A 21,573-nucleotide genomic window follows, 5' to 3' on the forward strand; every position below is an offset into this window, starting at 1 on the left:
ACAGATAAAATAGTTAATGCATTTCTGATTCAAGTCTCTGGATAAATGACCATTTAATAGAATTCTAATAATATGCAGATGTAAGTTCCCCAGAATCATTTGGCAGCTCTCCACACAGTAAGCAAAATAATGGCACAAGTCAGTGGCAAGTGCATTTGCTGCTTTATTTTCACATAACTTGGGTGACAGAATTATACTGCTTTTAAGCCAGGGAAGTAGCTCTAATAAGGAAGATGATAAGATTTTACATTCACTTCAGAACCAAGTGGCAAAAGACCTTGGAGCTACTCCTTTGTTCAGAGCACCAGCTGCAGCTTCGGTGCCAAAATGGGAGGTGGTGAGACTCAAGTGTGGCTATCAGGAGCTTAGAAAGAAGGCTTCCAGAATCATCTGCCACCTCTGGGAGCTCCTTTCCCAATGAAAGCCAGTAGGACCTGTGCTTCAAAACGCCCCTTTATAACTCTATGTCCTCAAGAAGTGAGGAAGCCCTAAGGTAACATTTGCAGACAGCAGGTGGTATTTCAGGCAGCAGTTTCTAGAGCTGAGTGCTCTGCCTGCCGTCCATCCCAGGCAGCGGTGGTGGACTTAGATTAGCAGTCCTCCAAAGTCACAAAAAATGTGTTAGAAGACAAAAATACTGTCCCTAGAATGATACTTAAGGTATATATCACTGCAAATTGTTCCTTTTTTGTGCTTCTGGGCAGGAACTGGCTTCTTTCTTTGCAGGAGAAATCAGAAAATCCAGTGGTAGATTTGTTCTGGTTCCTCCTGCAGCGTCTGAAGGCAGGAAGGCTCCTCTGCTGTTGTGTGAGAAGGAAGTGCTCTTCTGCTGGCTTTGTTCCCTAGCTCAGCTGCGTAGTCAGAGATCCCTGCCTTTCTCCTCCTGTTTATTGTTTAACTTTATCTCTCGCTTGCAGTGCTGTAAATTAAAAGGAGATGATGACTTTATGATGATGAGTTCATTATACAGTAACTCTATTGTATATTGATTACATTTGTGCTTCATTTGCTTAACATGTAATGGGGTTTATTAGGTCTTTCCAGGCATTGTTCTTGCTAAGAGAGGGCAGAGAAGTGCAAAATGCATTTGAGTTTGTTAATTCAGTGTAGCCAATACATCTGTGCTGATTTACACATGCCGAGGACTCTGCATAAAGCAAAGTGGAATAGCAAGTGGGGAAGGAAGGCAGAAGGAAACTGGATTTGGATCCAACAGAATGGGAAGCGTTGAGCAAAAGCACCTTAAGGATTGTACTAAACGTTGAGTTCCTGGTTATTTAATAAATCTGTAAGAGCCCAGGTTTCTCAGAACATCACCACGTGATTAGACCTGTAAACTTTAATCCTGTCACCTGTAAAAAATGGTACTGTTTGGGAAAAATACATCACATCAGGTTTTGTGACTCAAACAACAGGTACGATGCTTCTTAGTCAGTGATGAGGGAAGTCAGAGCATTTCCCATGTGTGCTCCTAGTAAACCACAAGGAAAGCTTCCAGTAAAGAGGGGTCAGTTTCTGGTCACTTTTATGCTGAAAAACATATTTCTCCACAAACTGAAACTATTAGAATTATTTTTAGAGTGAGATGGTGCCTGATATACAAGAATACATCAAAGTTCCTTGGAGAAAAGAGAAAATTTGATAGGTATTGTCATGAGTGAATGCTCTAAAAAGCAGAAATTATGCCAGCGGCAGGTGTTCAGATGTACCAACTGATAGTGACACTATTTGGAATCATGTGCAAGTGGTTAAGAAGCTCTGAATGTAGATTTCTCAGTTTTTCATGGCTTGTTAGATGTTATTTTTAATCAAAATCTGGGCCATCATGGATTAGCTAATCCTGTGTAGCTGGGACGACACAGAGAAATCATCACTAATCATGTTTTCAAGTGTGCTTCTGAGTCCCACTTTTTCCCCTGAGCAGAATTGCGAACAGATGCTGTACGGGGTTGTTTTTTTTTTTTCTTCGGGGATCATAAGAATATCATACAGACAGATCATTGCTTTATCTCTGATGTGGACTCTCTTCTGTACGAGATTATTATTATAGGTTTTGGTTTTAAGCCCCTTTTCAATGAAAAGCCAAGCTTTTAAACCAGAGGTTTCTCAGAAATAGGTATTAATGCTGTGAACTGATTAATATGGTGGAAAGATGTATTTACAGATGATCCTTTATTTAATAATTCTTTTCTTAGGGTCTAACTCCTCCACATGCTGTAAACTCAAATGTTAAAAGAAAAACACAGTCATTCCTTACTTGTTTGTCAGTGTTGGTATTCGGTATTCCCTCTACAGCTTTTAAAGGTTTTTGTGGGAGGTGAGGACTATCAGACAACCTAGTCATTGCCACTGGTAGTCAAGATTCACTCTAAATGTCTCTGTAAGAAGTGTGACACTCCTGGCTGTATAGCACCACTTAATGTCATTGCAAAGTGCCATTAGTAGCTAACCTTCAACATTTCTTAGCTGAGGCTGGAATCTCTGACACTAAGTGGTGTGTGAGGTTTTAGCTGCATTGCTCCTGTTAACCTCAATGAAAGACACAAGGATTATCCTCTGCTTTGGAAGTAAAGGAGCCAGGTTAAAAAGAGGAATGCTGAATATGAACAAGAGTGTAGAGGGTGAAGAAAAAAACGTTACTGCTCCGAAGGAGACCCCAGTGCTACATCTAACAACCATAAGATCATTTTTATGTTGAGATTTGACAAATGAAGTCTTTGAGGTAGGGCAACAAGCCATTTTTTAAAAGCCAACTGATATAACCATGATAAACATGATTTAGAAAAAAAAGGAAAGAAAATACACATTGAAATAGAGGAATGGTCACTAATATCTTTCCATATTTATCAAATTTTAAGATTTCCTTCAAAGAAACCACCCCAATTTGTGATGGCCTACACCTTTCCAGTTAGGGTATATCATGGGAACTTCCATCTGCTCAGAATTGGTCTCCCTCAGATGCAAAGCTCCCAGCAAGATGTGCTAGTGGGGGTTTGGGATCACAGTATTTGGGAAGAGGGAACTTAAAAAAAAAAAAAAAAAAGAAAGAAAAAAAAGTTTTCTTTGGAAAACAGGCATTTCATGTTTAAATTTGAGTCCCTTTTGCAGTTTTGAAACTACTCATGGTCAGTCTTGGCATTCAGAAAGTAGATTCATGGCTGAAGAGGCAGGAAATTGAAATGCCTGCATTCTGTGAAGAAGGAATATAGATGCTGTAGCATTAAAAAAAGTTAGGATGCGAGTTTGGGTCCTGCTTTGGCTGTGATTGTCGCCCTGACTCGCTCTGTCGCTATTACCTGCATAGATGGACGGCTGGGATTAATAAGAAGAACATGGTCCCTGTACTGACTTTTCAAATAGGATTTATGACTAAAAGTTTGATGAGAAGGGAGTCCTACGAAATTTTAAAGGTTGATAGTGATTCATTGATATAAAAAATTTGTGAGCTAGTGCAGAAGAGAGTAGACTGCAGAGCTGGCTAGCAGGGCAGTGTGGTCAGGGAGGGTGCTTTCCCAAACATCCTGACAAATGAACCCTCCTTACTTATTTACTCTGAGATCAGAAAATTCCTACCCCAGGAGAGCATATCAGTTTACTGTGTGCTTTAAGTATCTATATGTATTAATGCAATGCAGCATGGTGCAATTGACTGCTTGTGCTTTTTAAAGTCAGTTAAATCTTGAGAGTTATTTTACCCACGAATAACAATACCCTTACACACGATTACACTGGAGCAACAAGTAAGCCCAGTAAATCATCTAGCAGTTGTGTGGCTGTCTTCATCAGGTTTCTTTGGTGTATAAATAAACGGTTCCTGTTTACAAATACTGTATGTTACTTGCCATCCGGTTTTCAGAGTCTTAGGTGAGGTTACCATAAGAATCTTTGCATTTGAATGTTGTGCCCTCTCTCTCCAGTACACACAGCAGCAATAAACCTAATTAGCTGTACGTCTAAAGCTTTATAACCATGTTCTCTTGTTCTTTTGTGCAGAAATACTGAATGGAGGGGTGTATGTTGGCCAGAACAAATTTCTTTGCTTCGCAGACACCATTCATTGGCAGGATATTGTGCGTAACCCCTGGGCCTCCAACTTCACTTTGGTTCCAACGAATGGCAGCTCGGGATGTAAGTACCAGTTTAATTCTTTGTCTTGTCATCAGCACAGCATGACACGGTATAAATATGACCACAAGTTTTTCCCTGATACTCTGTTATGGAGAATTGTATTTGTAAATTTCCCCACCTATTGCATTCTTTAAAGTTTGTGTGCTGCATATAGGGAACACTTAGTCTAATCTTAAAAACACTTTGTAGAGCATGTTTGTGAACATCATGCATTTTCTGAATTTTCTCTCATCTGCTTTCTCTCTTCTGCAGATTCTTTTTTTCTATTTATTGCTAAAGCCACTGTGCTACTGTGGTAGCACAGACGTTATTGTTTGTTTTGCATTTGTTCCTGCTGCTCAGTCTGGTCCTTGAGTCACAGTGTTCTGCCTATGGCATCATAATTAGCTGCTGGAGTAATTATGGTACAAGCTCACGGCTATTCTGACTTTAGATAAGAAATGAACCTCAAAGGAATAGCTAGCCTGTTGTGTTGTGTGTATTGGTAAAGAAACAGAATACAGCCAATATTTCTGGTTTTAGTGTGTTCTCTGTTTTAATGCTCTCTTTTTCAAACTCCTAGTATCTATATAATTTCATTAATCTGTTTGGTCTGTTTCCATTCCCTAGAGTTACTCACCTCCAGTAGTATTTTGCTGATTTTTGGAGCAATAGTGAATTCATGAGTGATCCAGCAATATGAAGTGTTTAGGTTAAATATTCCCTGGTACAGCAAAGTGCATTCAGAATGATTACCATGCCATTAAACAGTACCCTCAGGATGTATTGAGGTTGAAGTTCAGGTATAGGCTGGGAAGAAGTTTGTATCTGATGTCAGGCGTGATACCACAGCAGACATTGTTCTGGGCATTCTGGCTAAAGGAACATTCTGGCTTGCTTGCAGTATCCTGAGGTGTCCCTCAAGGATGTATGAATCGCTGATTGTGCCTCTAGCTGCCACAACAACCAAGAAAGAATTTAAATCCTTCAGTACTATGTTTGGAATTCAGCAAAAACATAAAACGCTGGGTAGAGGCCATCGGATGAATCCCCATAATTTATAAGCAGCAACTGATTTTTAACCGATTGTTTGATGGTATAATTGTTTTCCATAAGGACAGCTTCCTTTTGTATGTCTCACCTGCTACCCTCAAATAAGGAGCAGAGCTACTTGAGACACAGCTTCCTGCAGGAGCCTGCCAAACTCCACTTGTCCTGGGTCTGCCAGCTCCGGAGCTGAGGCTCAACTCCTCTGCCTTCTGGCTGGAAACCTGACATAGTTGTAACACAGCCAGATATCTTATTTGCATATTAAAAATCTCATCGCTGGTGATGATCAGTTCTAAGCAGAACTAATAAAGCCTTTGAAGGTTAAGGAATGCTGGTATGTAGCCTTTTATGAATCATTACTTCAACACGAAAAAGACTTGGTTGTTATTCTGTTTTGTTCTGTTATTGGGTTTTCTTTTAACCTTTGCCAGCTCAAGACAAATGCTTTTGCAATACCAAGGTAATAAGCTCTTTTAAAAAAGCAACCAACATCAATACTTTCTTTCTGAGCTAGCAAAAGTTTTGCTGGTAGCTCCAGAGGAATCAGAACAAGGTCAGCGCTGAGTACTTTTGGAATCACAACCAGAAAGTAATAAAGGCAAATGCTAGCTCCCCCAGCAGGATGCAAGAATGTATGTATCTCAGTCCAGTTTTCTGGAGACAATTTTTTTTATAAATCATTCCTTTTGAGCTGCTTTGAAACATAAGGAGCAACATTTTGTGCTTTGCCATTTGTGTTTGATAATCCTGATAAGCAGCATTATTTCAGTGATGACTGAGGGCTATGTAGTAAGGCAACTTCTTTAAGACAGCTACCCAAATTTTATTTACCTTATTTGGGATCGAGAAGAGCCCAGTTGGACTGTATTTAATTTAATAAGTAAAAATCTCTTTCTCCAAGAAACTGGATTCTATTTCAATACTATTCAAGAGTCATGTGAAATTTTATTTAATTAGCTTATCCAAACTATTTTTGTCTTCACAACTTACATAGGTGAAAATCTAAACCCTGTTACACAGAAGTCCAAAAATGGGTAAGATGGTTTAACAAAGTTGTTAAGGCTTTGGGAAACAAAGAATTTAGGCACAGGGATCACCATTTAGAAACACCTAAAATTAAATAGCTGTCCATGTGTGTGCGTGTATTTCTCGTGTGTGTGCATTTATATATACATGTATATAATAAAGCCTTCAAATAAAATCACTCAAAGAGTGGTGGAACCTTATTACTACCTGTCAAGAAGTAGGAGAAAGGGAATACGTTACAATGGTAGTTTATGAAACAATAAAGGCAAGTAACTTTTGCTGGTACAGAAAGGATTTAGAGAAATGAACATTGAATTATAACCCTAGAATGGAAATCTCTATAGAGTATCATTAAGTAAGGTACATGCTTTTCAAATTTGGCTCACATGTCACTTTTCAAAATCTGTGAAGCGGTGTGGGTGCTTGCTGAGCCCAGCCTCACTATTTTTCCACTGCAGCAAGTGATGCTCAGTGCATCACAAAGTCTTTGGTACTTTCCTACATAGACTGTGAGTCACGCTTTTTGGATCCAGCATATAGTTTTACTGTTTATTTTACACAAACATTAAATTGCCTGAAGTCTCAGGTGCCTCTATCAAATGCAAATCTTGACTAAGTCCGCTGGAATTTAGTAAGCACATGTTGTTTGGTGTTACTGAGAATCACTAAGTGCAAAAGATGTCAGGGAAGGCCCTCTGGGGCATTCTCTGTCAGAGTATCTTGAAAAGAATGTTTTTTTTTACTGCTTTTCTGAAAACATTCACAGGAAAGGGAAGAGGTCTGTCAGAGGGGCTTCATCCATCTGTGAATGTAAACCAGCCAGATCTCGCGCGTCAAGCTCAACAAAATCAGTACTAGTAGTCATTTAGGAAAGTCTTTGTAAACATGTGCTGGCATAAGATCCGGGTAGATGGACCAACCTACGTGTCATGTTTAGCCCTGTCTGCTATGAATAGAGGAATATCATTTGCCCCAGAAATTGTTAGGGCAATTTCACAGTGACTATCTCTGTAGTCCTCCCTGGCAGAGAATATTGTAGGGACAAAAGGATGCTAACTGGCATGAGCATCAGAGTCAGATGCTTAATACTTTGGGCAGGTCCTAAAAACATGATTTAGTGTTGGAGCGTTGTTAGTTTTGCTTCCAGCCATAAGTAACAGACATGAAATCTCCCCTGAGGTCCTCCAGAACAAGGACTTGCCTTCAGAGAGGAGCCTGGCAACACCTGATGGGTTTTCTGCTTTGCCAGACTGGACTCCAGTCCTACCAGGAGCACTGGTGCACCAGCCTGCATGTGCCTGGCCTCAGCCGTGCTCCTTCTGCCTCATCCCTGCTGTGGCAGCCGGTGCTGCAAGCTGCCTGCCGGTGTTCCCTTCCCCAGCCAAACGAACAGCTGATAATGGTCCCACTTCAGGGATAATTTCACTTGCAGCCCTCCCTGCTGCTCCACAGCAATCAGCAGAGGAGGAAGACAAAAGGGTGGAGAGGAATGAAAACGCTTTGAAATAAAATCAGTCCCCTGTCTCTGTGCTTGTTTCATACCATGGATCTGCCAGCTCTCTGGCACTCCCCTTCATTTAGATCAATGCTAGGCAGAAGAGGATATGGCCAGTGAACTCCAGGGATACAGATTCTTCCAGTTCCCTCCTTTCATTGTCACATCAGTGTTAAGAAGCCAGCTGAAAAGGCCTTAGTGTCTTATCCACAATAGTAGAAGTGCTGTAGACGTCTGAATCCTAAATGCTGCTTCGCCTTTTTCTTGTTCTTTAACCCAAAATGCATTCTACACGTTGCTCCATGTTCTGATCAAATGCATGCAGAAAGGCTCGTGTTAGAAGCCCTGGAATTTACACGGTCTTACTGCTAAGATGAGTAGAGCCGGTGGCTGCGGGCAGAAAGCTCAGTGTGTACTGCTGCAGTGTCATAAACAAATGTTGTACCAGGGACCACGTGTACTTCAGCTCTCTGAGGACAGGTTCCTCTGTGCCTGGCATTTTGACTCATATTACGAGTATTTACTGTTTGCAGAGACTTTCCAGACTGGTATCTTACAGATGAAGCTTTTACAGTTAATTGTAATTGAAAATAGCCTTCGCTTCTATTTACTGAAATCAGTGTTTTCAACCTGAGGTTTCTAAGCTAAGCACGCATGGCACTGGGAATCTCAAAAATGCTTAACAGTCCACGGAACAAAGTCTTCCTGTTAGGCGTATGTTACTCAGTTTGTTTCTTCAGTGCAGAAAATCTGTCTTCTCTCCTTCCAAAAGTAAGCCATGAATTCAGGCATTAGACAGGCATGCTGAAGCCACACTTCCAAGACCATGTTCCCCTGTTACCACATCCAGATATTGGATTTGGTCCCGTAGTTAAAGAGGTAGGGATCTGCCCTTTGGAACTGGAAACCCAAGGTGCAGCTTACCCGCGATGGTGCAAGAAATAAAGCAGGGAATAAGGAGTAAACTTCTTGCCTGAAATGACTCGAGAGTGGTAGAACTCCTCCTCTCTGATCAGCCTGAGACTAAGCGCAGCACGTCTGAAAACTCGGCTGCTTTGATCCGTGTCCTCAGTATCCTCACTGACCTCCTTGGTTGGCTTGGAGCAGGACGCGCGCTAGAACCCCGTTGCGCCAGCTGAGCTCCTTTGCAGGTTTTGACAGGGACTGTAGTATTAAATCAGAATTTTCAGCACAGCTTTACGTGGAGCTCTTGTTTCACAGAAAAGCCCAGAGGGTTTGAATTACCAAGTTGAGGTCACTGGGTGTAGCTAATAGCATAGATTGAAATAAATCAACAATGCATTTAAAAATACTGAAATCCATGGCTGCATATTCATGATGGAGCTGGTAACTGTCTGGGTAAAAAAGATTAAAAGACTATCTGCCATTTACAAGCTTAAAACTATTTCTGCTTTATAACAAACCGTTCAGAAAAACGCAAGACAAAAGTTAGCTAATGTCCAGCTTCAACCAAATTCTGAAAATTGGGCCCAGTTTCAAGTATTGACCTGAACTGGAGTTTCTGCTCAGGTTCTGAAGTGCCCTGAGATGTGCAGAACTTTTTTCAAGCAGAAACCTCAGTCACTTGTTATTCATAACATCGTCCTTCTCTGTCACTGCCTTCTAATTCCACCTGATACCATAAAACCACAGCTTCTGAGTTATGCAGTAGTAGTTCTACATTCTTAACATGATGCATGGGAAGAAAAATCTTAGTCTTCAGCTGTGTACCTGTGATTCAATAAATCCCATGTTGTATTCAAGGGAAACACTCCTTTAAAATTTCTCTCCTCTCTTTTACTTATTGATTCATAGATTTCTTAAGGGCAAAAGAAGCCTTCAAACATCACTAGCTCTGATTTCCTTTCTGCAGAGGACCTGGAACGCCATCCGTTTGCCTGGCGTTGAGCACAGTAGCTTTCTGAAGCCCGGCATAACTTCCAACCCGGCTTTGAGTTGCAGCCCCAGCCCCAGGAGGTGCCAAAGATCCCACAGCCCCTGGCTGCACGAGCGTGGGGCTTCAGCCCTGTGCATCCTCCTGGCACTGCTCTGAGGCTTTGCAGAAGTCACAGTTGTCCCTCAAGAAGTTTATTACTTCCCTACTGTTAAAACAAATAACACTAGGTGCCTTTATGTCTGATTTGAACACAGTTTTAAGTTCCAGATGTTATTGCTTGTTACACCTTCACTAGCTCAATGAGTCTCAAGTACCCAGCGTTTTCTCCCTGCAGTAGCGGCATGTACAGCATAATCAGCTCACTTCTTGATCTTTTTTTCATAAGCTAAACAGATAGAGGGTCTCGTGGCTCACACTGTGAGGAATTTCTTTCCAACTCTAGAATAATTTCAGTTGCCCTTCGATGTAAAATATTTTCCAATGTTCTTTCAGAAGGGGGAAAGCAAAGCATGCAAAGTGTTTTATTAGTGATTTAACCAAATACCCTGTGGAAGTTAAAATTGTATCCTTTGTGTTTGAGCTTCACGTGAGGATCCTGACAGTCTGTTGTGATACCTGTGTGTTTTAGAGACTCCCTATTTTCCAGAAAATGTAGCCTGTACACTTCATTCTAAAATGTGCAGGCTGACAGTTGGCTGTAGGAAATACATTTGGTGTGAGGGACCCCTACTTACCAGCAGCCAACCTGGCTGCCTCTGCAGGACTGAATGCTCTTCACTGTCATTTGCTGGGCTTTCGGTTTTCCTGTCACCTGTATGTTTTATTGCCTGGGGTTTTCTAATCATTTCTGAACTTTTGTCTGGAATATTAAAAAGCATCAGTCCTGTGCTGGGTGATCCCTGGGGAACCACACCCCAATTGCATTGTAATTGCTCATTTACAGCTACTTGTGGAGAGTCCCCAATTAGCTGGCTCTTAAATGCATTTTCACGTGTTTTATTAATGTTGAAACATAGACAAAAATCTAATTAGATGTTTACAAGTTAGACAGTGCTTTGCATTTTAATTAAAGGAACAGAAAATGGACTAGCCAGTTGCACGGTGGCTTCTGAAGTCAGCTCTCCGTCCTCCTGCAGCAGCCACCCCAGGCTGCGACTGACCTTACCTGGGTGCACGTGAGTTTGGCAGCAGTACAGCTGTTTGATGTACCTGGCTCTGTACAGGGTGCATTCAGTTGATATCAATCAGTGCTGGCTCCATAAATATTTTTTTTTCTTCCTTCCTGTTTTACTCTTTTCTACTCTCTTTGTGAGTTGTTTTATTTAGGTTAACCTGTTATGTCATTGGCCTTGATACCAGAGGGTTTGCTGGACCACGTTCTCCTGTGAGTTTCCCACATGCTAGCAAAAAGAGTAATGCAGCTTCAAAAGGATACCTAAAAATATTGCAGAAATGGGGAAAATGGTGTAAAAACTTAGTTTGGTAAAATTGTCTCTCTATGCCAGCCTACTTTGAGGCCAAAAGTCCTGTACTGTTTTTAAATCCATGTAGGAGAAAATCAGCCATGTAGTTACTGTACATGCCTTTCAGCATACATTGTGTATTCTATAAGGTGTTTCAGCAAAATGCAGGAGTTAATATTTGCATGGGATTTTGTGTAAGTGCTAAAGCCCTGTTCTCCATCACGTAATAAAAATCACTGTTTGGAGTGGCTGGCAAGGGAAGTGGGTGGATTTGTGTCCAGCCATGGCATAGTGTTCAGCAGTGGCCTTGTTGGTTACAGGGCACACTAACTCACTTTTGGTACAAGTAGTCTCAATGTTAGAAGAGGATTATTTTTACCTCAGTGGTGTATCTGGAAATTTATACTTGGTTCAAACCATGGGGTAATTAATTCTGAATTAATTATGTGATAGTTACGAAGAACAGGAATGCCTCAGATCCTTGCAATCTCTCCCAAAATACCGCCCTTCCACAAGTTCTCAGGTATGTTGTGGCTGAACTGTGTGACAAGTTAGATGCGTGCACACCAGCTTTCCCAAGTGGACCATCCAGAACGCTCTCGGGCAGGACCAGTCCTCATTCAATGCCAGCTGGAAGCCACCCTGGTAACCCTGGGAGCCAGGTGTCAGTGCGGGAGCAAGGATGGGGCCTATTTCCTCGGGTGTCACAGCAAAAATGCTGTTGGTTAGTAAAGACTCGGGAGAGCTGAATGCAGTATAGATAAAAGAACGTGGAAAGCTTTCCTTTAGACCAGGAGGTGCCTCATGTTCGGTTGTGAATTCATGTAAATCAACCGCCTAGCCCTTGGTACCGAGGCACACGTCAGCCTTTTGTCCAGTCAGCCCTGCAAGGTTTTGTGTTCTTCTTCGAAGCACAAGGATTTTGCTCTGAAGGCCAGAATAACTGCAGTATGTTTGTGTCCTGGCTAAAGGAAGGAAGGGAAGTGACTAATTCATGCTTAAAGCCAGCTTTCAGAACAGCTAGCATATCATTTCTGGTGTACATCTAAATTGGAAACTACCTACAGAGTAAATGGCATTCCAGAAAGTATGCGCTGAAGACTTTTGTTACTGCGGAGCTGGTTAAATTATAACCTTTCACTGAGGTTATTACTTGAAGTTCAATTAACATTTTAAATGTATGTTTGGAGACCAGCGAATGGGGCCTCTGCAGAGAGGTGGTCTCGGCACAGAATACATTCCTTGCCGCAGGTGTCACCAGGGCAAAGCCAGGAGGAGAAGCTGTTCTTTCAGGTAAAAAGCCACAAATAACTAAACCGTTTTGTGAAAGCTCCTTCTGTGTGGAGCACGCTTCAAAGGCTTGCAACATGGCATTTAAGCAGCAGTTACAGTTTCATGGATATCTCAGCTGGAAAGAAAATTTAAATCAGAGCTGAATGTAGGCAGCCAGCAAGTCCTGCAACCACTTTTTGTTTGCTGTACATGGAGGTTGCTTTTCCTACCATTAAGGAATCTCTACTCAGAACAGAATTTGTTTATTTACCTGGAAATGAAAGACAAATATAGTAACAGAAGGAATTTATTTTAAAGAATAGCATTTACCAGGTTATACAATTGAAGACGGAGGAATACATGAGATGTAGGACTGGTTTTGCTTTGGTATAGCAAGCTGAACTGCCTGAAGGTGATGGTAATGTTTTCATCAACTCAGAACAGTGTGTTTTGAATAAAGGGAATCAGTTTAGTTTCCTAATAAATACCTTCAGCCTGTGTTTTCAGAAGGGATTTGTCAATTGGCGAACGTCCTTGAAACAGATTTGAAAGGCATGCCGACATGGCATTTAATGGAAATAACGATGCCTCTAACAGTTGAGTCGGCTGAATAAGAAGTAACGAACACAAGCATACCTGGCTAATGCGAATAAATAATGCCATGAGGGACAGCAGTCCTCAGGCTGTCAGAGCCTAATCCAGGGATCTAGCAAGGGAACTGCTACAAAGCCAGGGATCTTAAGGAGTAATGGGCGCAGAAAGGACAGCACTGAGAAAGACACAATTAACAGTTTCTGAAGAAGCTCTGACACAAGCATCTCTTTGCAATGAACAATCTTCCCTCCTTACCGCAGCTGTGGGGAGAAAGTCACCCATCAAGCGGGACAGCTTATCATGCCACTGTATAAAAAATATTACAAAGTGGTACTTGCTCTGTAGCTACAGACTTTAAGTAGTGCTCCACGTAGTAGCGTGTGGCAACTCTTGGTAAATACTTATCTTTTAAGGGCAACCTGTGTGTGTTTAACATATTACTGTATGCCACCTGTTTGTAAGCAGATTGGCGTTTAAACACTGTATTACACAAGGGGGAGACTTTCAGTTTAAATGAAAGCATCCCTTTCCATTATAAGCAGCTTGCTTTATCACAAACACCGGTGTTTCTTGAAAGTAGGAAATAAACCCCAAATACTCGGAATAGTTAAAATAGTCTAATTGAATGGTAATTGGCAGATTTATAGTGAGTGGGTGGGTGGGTGGAATTGGTCTTTCACAGCAAGCTGCAGCTGCTCTAGCTAGCTGCCTTTGAAGAGCTGCTTAGGGAAAGAGGAAGAAAAGAAAGTCTATAAAATCAGTTGCTTAATTGCATCTACCAGTTCTTGAAGCTGCTGTGCGCCTCCCACCCTTTTGAAGTTGTCTGTTGTTCACTGAGCAAGATGCGTGTCCCAGCCACCAGCTCAGCCGGCTCGCTTCATGCTGCTGCGCAGGGCGCCAGGAGAGGCGTGCTGGTCGACGGCACCGGGGGGCTGCCATGGGGGCTGGCCGGCTGGCCTCATGATGGCCATCTCCTGGCAGGCTGCTGCTCACATGACACACATAAACGCCCCAAGCTTTTGCTGCTGTCACATTTGCATTTTTGTAGGATTTTGTCCCATGCGTCTGTTTTAGTAGAAGTTCTCAGCTCTGTCACTAACCTTCCTGTCCAGCCTTCATGGGCAGCCTGGTTCAAGAGCTTGGACCAGCCGGCTGCACAAACCCATGGCTGTTTCGGGAGGTTCCTTCTGATCCGCTCAGCCTCCTGCAGGAAAGTGGGCAGTGCTGTGCATTCACATCCTGAGTGACTTGGAGGGAAGTTTGTGTATAAGCAATGGGCACAGTGTACAAAGGAGGAAAGGAAAAAAAGGAGTGTATTTTGTGCTCCTGCAGCCCGTCACACACACTGTGCCTTTGTGTAGGAGCTCCATGTTTGCATCTCTGTGGGCCTGTATTCAACAAGTCCTTCACAGCTCTAAGTCTTCTTTCTGGTCCCCTTGTAGGAACTTGTAATTTACTTTCAAAACCTCATAAAAGGTATCATTAGTGAAGTGTTACAGTATAGTCAAAAAGAGTAGAATAGTTGCAGAATAAGATAATTCAGGGTTTTCAAGTTGTTTTCTACAAATGGCTATGTATAAAGTCTGGCTTCCTACCCAATTCATTGCGTTTCATCTCTGTGACAGTTGTAGGATGTCCACAGGGTCACCTCTGTGCAGAGCTCTGGTAACTGAAGATTATCCAGGAAACTGCAGGCTGAAATCTGTTTGCATGATTATTTTCATTGTACATTTGTGGATTGCAAACACTGAATGTAAATAGTAGAGTATATACCCAAGCATTGTTTTCCTACAAAGAAAGGGCTTCTGTTGTCCAGTTATTGTTTTGCAATAATCACTTTTGTTTAGACAGCCAGCGATACAGTTTGAATAAACAATGATGTTTGAATAAGCATACTATGATATTTATCCAGAATTTGTCTAAAACTGGACTCCAAATTTTGTGGGACTGGGGACTTCCTTTGTAGTATTTCCATCTGGCTGAGTCAAAAGTTAGTTAAAATGTCAGTGCACCTAACTGCCCCCAGTCAGACTCTCCAAGTATTACATGGCATCAAGAAAAAGTAAAATGAATTTTAAAAGCCAATTCAATTCTAACTTCTCATTTCCTTTCTCCGAGGTTATTACTTTGTTTAAAAAATGAAAGCTGTATGCCCCTCTGTTCAAACTTTATTACTGCTTTGGCAGCATTACAGGAACATTATTACAGGGCATTATTTTGATTTATGCGGTATTGACTTAGTTGATCTGTTTGAGGGGTGGAGGAGTTGGTATTAAACAAGCACTTGAACACCCCCAGCTTTGGCATTTACTTTTTAATGTGTCTTGAGTTTGCTGAGCACCTCCTTTGAAAAATCCCCTCTAACAGCACCAAGATTTCTCTCCCAGTGTTACGCACTGCATCCAAAAAGAAACCTGTATTTGTGTCCTTCAGCTTTCAGCCAAGATTAGGCAGCAGGCAGCAGGTCTGCTGCTGAACCTGAAGAAAGAGATCTGGCTTAAGATTTATTACAGACGCTAAGGTAGGCACAAGTGGACATCATAAACTTGCACCTCAGCTTTCCGTGTTAAAATGGTGTAAGAGTGTGATGATGGGCACACGTGATTGCTGTCAGTAGGAGTCTGCTGCTGCCTGGCTTGTTTGTGGTTCTTAAATCGTGCCTTGCCGTGCCACAGACTGAAGCAGCCCTTGCTGTGGGCCAGAATAAGAAGCAGCAGGGCTGCGAGCCACCGGGTATATCTTGGAGCAAGGAGGGGTGAGGGTGTCCCAAGTCAGGCATTGCGTTGGATGCCTTGTAGATGGGCAATCTGTGCACGTAAGGACTGAGCGGCCATGTGCTGTACCAGCTCCCTGCTTTTGGGCCAGTGAGGGTAGTGGCTGCAGCCGCAGGAACATCACCCTCCTTCTGCACAGAGGAGAGGCAAAACGAGCAATCCCCCTGGGTTTTGAAGGGATCCACGACTGCTGCTCCGTGTGCTGAGGGGTGGCCTGATGAGGGGTGGTGCTGCACGTTCATCCCAGTGTAGACCCCTGTTAGCCAGGGATGGGGCTGCCAGGTCATTTAGTAGCAGAAGTCCTGCTGCAAGTGTGCAAGGCTCTTTGTCTATGGCTCACGGAGGGGAATATATTTTCTTAACAGTAATGATTACAAGGGAAGATTCCTGAGGGCTTGTTGTTCTTGATGAGCCTGCCAAGCAGCAGGTATAACTTGACCTATCCTTTTTGCCTTCTGGCTGTGTCTCCCAATTTGCTCGGGATCCCTATGTGTGTGTTCAGAAATGCATTTGATGCTGATTGGAGCTAATTCAGCACCACAGTGGGGGGAATTCACTTACATTGCTCTGTGCTAACAGCTATAAGCAGTGATAATTAATAGCTCCTAATTGCTTAATCAGTGTAAAGTTTTACACTATGTCATATGTGAACGTTTTTATGTTGTGTGGATGAATAAACCTCCAATTAATGCATCAAGTTGCACAGCCTTACCAGCGCTGTCAGTTCCAGGCGGAGAAAAATAACTAGTGTCTTCATTACCCCCCTCAGGTCCCTTCCTGTAGTCGTTACTGTGGCCCGAAGACATTTTTCTGTAGCAGCTGAAGTCACATTACAGAGAGCTTGCTATCAGCTCGGAGCTGTCAGTGATAAATACAAATTCACTGGCCTGAGCCCGTTCAGTGCTGCTGACACGCTCTTCTTGGCTTTCCATTTATTCCTTTACCTCTGGTGGCCAATCTCTCTTAAAATCAAAAGTGCCTGCCACCAGCGTATCCAGCGATACTCTGTAATTTCAGAGTTCTCTACAGATTCCCAGTCCCTGTGCGCATGCGAGCATTGTCTCCATCAGACGTTACTCTTGAAAATGCATCCCCCTTCAGAGGTTTTGTTTTCTTCTGGGCTGGTTCGTGTTTATCTCTGCTTCCTCCCCCCTGCCTTCCCTTGTGCTGTCCCCATATCTCTCGCCGTGCTCTTTCAGTGCCTATCTCTTGGACTGTTTTCATTTCGCAGACCTATTTCCCATGCCGCTTTCTTTTCAGCTGCCTGTACCCGAGTCCCTCTCCGTTTGTGTGCATCTCTCTTCCTATCTGCAGAGGAAGCCAAGGGAAAGATAGAGGTGTTGAATGGGGCTGAATGGCAGATTTGGAAGTCCCCGGTGGAAATGATCGTTAGCAGTTTGCTTTCAGCTCATGGGTCCAAACAAGTTTTCACTGTAAAGGGACGCCTCCAACATTTGTGCAGGGTACCTGTACTGGGCATGAAGACTTTGGGGTAGAAGCAGTGATACAGCTGCGAGATGGAAAGGTCAGTCAATGTGCTGCCATTTACCACAACAAAATAACAATTTCAGTGCAAGAACAGCTTGTTAGAGAAAAGCCTGGATTTTAGGGGATTTTCTAATCCCGTGTTGGAAAACTATTAGTGGTAATACCCCGAGGTGAGCTCATGTGAAATCAATGAAAGCAACATAATTTGATGGCAGTAGAGGATTGGGCCCTTAGATTTCTATATCCCATAACTCTTCCACAGAGAGGAGGAGAAAATGAGCGCTAGATATTCCTATCAGATGCTTTCTTCTTTTACTGAAAGCTGTACTTTCTCTTACGAGGCATCTCTCTTCTGCCATAAAGGAAGGAAATCCTGAAACGTGTGAGTCTGTGTGAGGTAATTAACTTTCAAATCAATAGAAGAGATCTGATGGCTAGCGTAGGGCTGGTAGGAAATGTAAAATGATTTTTACTTAACAAAGAAGTGTGAATGAATGAGCGTGTGACAATAGGAATTGCCAGACAAGGACACGGAAGGCATTACAGCCTGATAAAGGCAGAACAATCCATCACAACAATAGTATCTTTAATTCTTGTTAATGCTGTGCCATGGTGTTTGAATCATATTTTGATTGTGTTATCTTTTCACACATAACTGAGGAGTTTTAGCTGCTTAGAAATACAACATGCGAGCCTATTTAAACCCTCTGTCCCACCTAAGCAATGGAGAAAGGAGACTGGATCTTACTGCATAGTGTACCTGGAACTTTGTGCATCTTAGAGGGAGTTATGTCCAGACGCATCTGTGGGATGTCTCTAGCGTTTTTGCAAAACCGATTTTTTAGGTTAAGGATGAGACTACAAGTAGCTTACAGAAGCTAATAAATGATTTATAGATGTTTTGATAGTTAATTATTTTAGACTGCTGGATGAGTAAAGAGCCTGCTTATAACCATGGCTTATAACCATGGCATGTAACCGTGAAAACCAATTTATTTTATTTTATTTTTTTGGCCTGTTTATTCACACTTCCAATATCAGTGTGTTACAGATATGCTAACATCTATTAATGATTTATTAACCTGGTAGAAGCCATCCATAGATGCAAGCATTGTACAAGGTGAGACCATTTTTTGTCTTACTTATGCTTTCCTTCCAGGCCTCTTGACAGAGGTCTGCTTAAAGCAGCTGGGATAGCTGATGAGGAAGAAGCAGCGTTCTCTGTACTACACTGAGCTAAGAGTTAAGAGGAGGACTTCATTTTTCTTGTGTTGTCAGTAACTTAATCCTCTGCGGTTTTACTGTTCCTCAAATAATAAAGTCAGTCTGGAGACAAAGGAAAGCCGTTCTCAATTCTTAGGAAAGCACAAGGATAAAGTAACCTTGGTCTTTCCCAGCCTAGCGAGCAAATGCTTTCTGCTGGTGACTTTCTCCAGCAGAGGCAGGGAGAGTAGAGGCATCTTTCACAAATAAAATAAAAAAAATAAAATATCCTGAAAGTTACAACTGGTAGTCTGCAATGGACTCCACAATGAAGGTAAGTCACATTAGTATCGGCCAAGGGAAGATGAGCCCAGGAGATGAGCCATTGGTTGTCTGCATGAAATTTGCCAAAGCAAAACTAATTCTTATGTTCCAGTGGAAATTTTCCCTTTCTAACTTTAGATTTCATAACAAAGTCTGTAAAAATTATGTAAGCCTCCTGTTAACTCCTTCCCTCCTCCTCTGCATTCTATTGAATCAAGTGTCATCACGTATTCCAAGCAGTGCTACTGTTCAAGAGCAGAACTGTACTCTAGCATTGCTTCTGTAAAGAGGGCAGGAGAATGAGCAAGGTTCTTCCTTTCCGTATGTCACTAGGAAAGAAAAAAATTCTTTGCTTATGTGCCTTCACTAATGTACAAGAATTTAGCAAATGGGTAAGGTTGCGCTTACAAGGTAGAGTCCATTAGAAGTCTGCCTTTGGGCAAATTCCAGTTAATTCTTGACTCACTATTTGATTGTAGTAAGACTATGCATGAGGAATTGTTACAGGTGAACTCGTACTCCTTTTGGGTGGTTTGGGCTGCTCCACTACTAGTGGTGAGTGTTCCTAGGTCCCCCTGGTTGCCATTAAGACTGCAGTTTGCTCAGCATCTTGATGCCAAGGACCAGCGGTGGAAATCGTAGGAAGGAATCCTCTGTCTTTATTAGCTGTTGTCTCAAGATGAAAGGAAAAATACCTTTGCAGTTTGCCGTTTCTTCATTATTTCTTTCGCCTACACCTTGCTTCTATACGTTAGTAGGTTTTGGCATATTTTAGAGACACAAAGAATAAAAGGAATCATCTATTTTATGCCAGGAATTGTTTGATGTTCTTTTTCTCAAATCTCTGTTGGCTTGCTACAATCTAAAAATCAGAAGAAATACATATGGAAAGATTTGTGAGAAGTAGTACAGTTTTTGTAAAGACTTTATTAGTCTCGGAGCTGATCGATTTATTATTGTTTAAGCCTGGCATATAGATCTCATCATGAGAACTGTTCCTCACATGGATGTTCCTTATGCTCCTGGCTACTTATGTTACTTCCATGGGATTATTTTTGTGATAAGATTTACAGAGTTGATCTTTAATGGGTAACAATCTGTCCTTATTATGGTGGGAAAGCCAGGTGAAATAGTGAGTTATGTGAGGGCAGAATCTGGACCAGTTCGTGCTGAGAGCAAAGTTATTTTTCTTTTTTGAACAAACAGACCAATAAAGAGACACTGTTTGGAGGGAGTTTGTTTTTTGATTTTAATTCTCGGTATATTTGACCTTCAAAAGGACATGTAATGTAATTCGGAGGTGTGCTGCCTACAAGCTCAGCTCCTTGTTTTGTCTGTGCAGCTGAGAAAAGTGAAAACAATGAAGCACAGACTTTGAGTTCCCAATGAGAAAAAGGAAAACTGGCAGCCTTTTCTTGCTATTTTGTTAAATATCTCTATTTAAATGCAAATGATCATCTGACACTGACAAACAAAGTCATGTACCAGGAAGCAGGCGTGCAAGATTTTAAATAAAAAAATAATGATTATTGAAGATGCTGGATCACTTTTATTTCCAGGAGGAGTAGAGTTGGCTGAGCACATTTTGGTTGCCTGCTGAGGATCAGCTCAGCATCTAGGAGTTTGAAATGTGAAGATTTTCATTTTAAATGTTGTTTGTGCAGAAGTGTGGGAGGCCTCTCTAGTAAGAGGTATCTTGGAAGTATGTTTGAAGTATCTTCTGTTATCTCAGTGCACAAACTGCAAAGGAAAGCCCAGTGCCTGCAGTAAATTTTGGAAGAGGGCAGAAGTCTGGGGCAGAAAGAGCTGAACTGGTGCCTTCTTCTGCCTCAGGAATACGTGGCTGCGAGTGGTCTGTGCAATGCTTTTCCCTGTGTTTGGCTGCCAGCCTTGGAGCTTTCTCCCTGAATCCCAGCCCCCTTGAGCAGGACAGATGTCAGATTTGACCGTAAGTTAGGGTCAGGCATAAAATGGAGCCTTGCAGGAGGTGGTAGCTCTGCTGTCCTTGGGTTGTGGTTCCTCCCTACCTTCCCCCAGCCATGATGCTCTGGTGAGGGCCATGCTGCGGCAGGTACAGAAATGTTCGCTCCCTGCCGTGCTCTTTCTCCTTCCCACTTGTTCGGTTGGTCAGGGCTTATAACAACCCAGTTCCTGGGCATCATTTTTATTCAGCAATTTTTATTTCACCAAACCCAGCAAGCAAACTGTGTCATTTCAAGGCTTTCTTCTGTGGAAATTCTTCCTTGAATTTGTTGTTTACCTCACCTGTTGTTTTTTTTTTTAAACTTCCATTCTTATAAATCAATATGGATGTGTTAGCTTTCTGCACGGAGCTCCAGTAGCCTCTTAATAATCATAATAATCGTTATTACTGATTAAAGTTGCATTATTCATGCCAGATGGAGTCCCCTCTCTGTCAGCCAGAATGAGTTTGCATTAAGTAGTTATAGTGTATCTGTGAACTAAATAAACAGATGGCAGCATGTGACAGCAAATTATGTGCTGGTGATGTCAGCACCAGTGCTCCCCCAGTATAATTGCTTTAAACGAACACAAGTACAGTGAGGAGCCGGTGGTTTTAACAAGGTAGTTGGCACACAGCACGTAATTACTGCACAACATAATCAATAGCACCTTCAGTGCTGCGTGAGACCCGAGAGGAGAGCACTGGCTTTACAGAAGTAGCGACACAAAGTCTGACTTTACGCTACTCTAACTGTGGTTCTGTTTAACTGTGTAACATCTGGTAGGTACACTCGTCTTTTGGGGTGATCCAACCTTTGCTTTTGTGTTTTCTCCAACCTTGTTTCCCAAGTGGGAGCTTGTGGGCAGTATGTGGTTTAGTGCAGGGTGCAGCAGAGCAGCATTAACGGCTACTGC

The 21,573-nt window shown here is 42.2% G+C and overlaps 1 protein-coding gene across 7 annotated transcripts in view; it reads left to right on the forward strand.

Annotated features, from left to right (window-relative positions):
- ERBB4 (erb-b2 receptor tyrosine kinase 4) overlaps positions 1 to 21,573 on the forward strand; it is a 564,466-nt gene that overhangs the window by 367,203 nt on the left and 175,690 nt on the right. For all 7 annotated transcript variants that reach the window (XM_072040464.1, XM_072040460.1, XM_072040461.1 and 4 more), the window contains exon 4: positions 3,994 to 4,128. In XM_072040464.1, coding sequence (XP_071896565.1) covers positions 3,994 to 4,128 — 135 coding nt within the window. The remainder of the gene's footprint in view (positions 1 to 3,993; positions 4,129 to 21,573) is intronic.

Source organism: Anas platyrhynchos, chromosome 7, assembly GCF_047663525.1.
Source record: "Anas platyrhynchos isolate ZD024472 breed Pekin duck chromosome 7, IASCAAS_PekinDuck_T2T, whole genome shotgun sequence".
Lineage (NCBI taxonomy): Eukaryota > Metazoa > Chordata > Aves > Anseriformes > Anatidae > Anas > Anas platyrhynchos.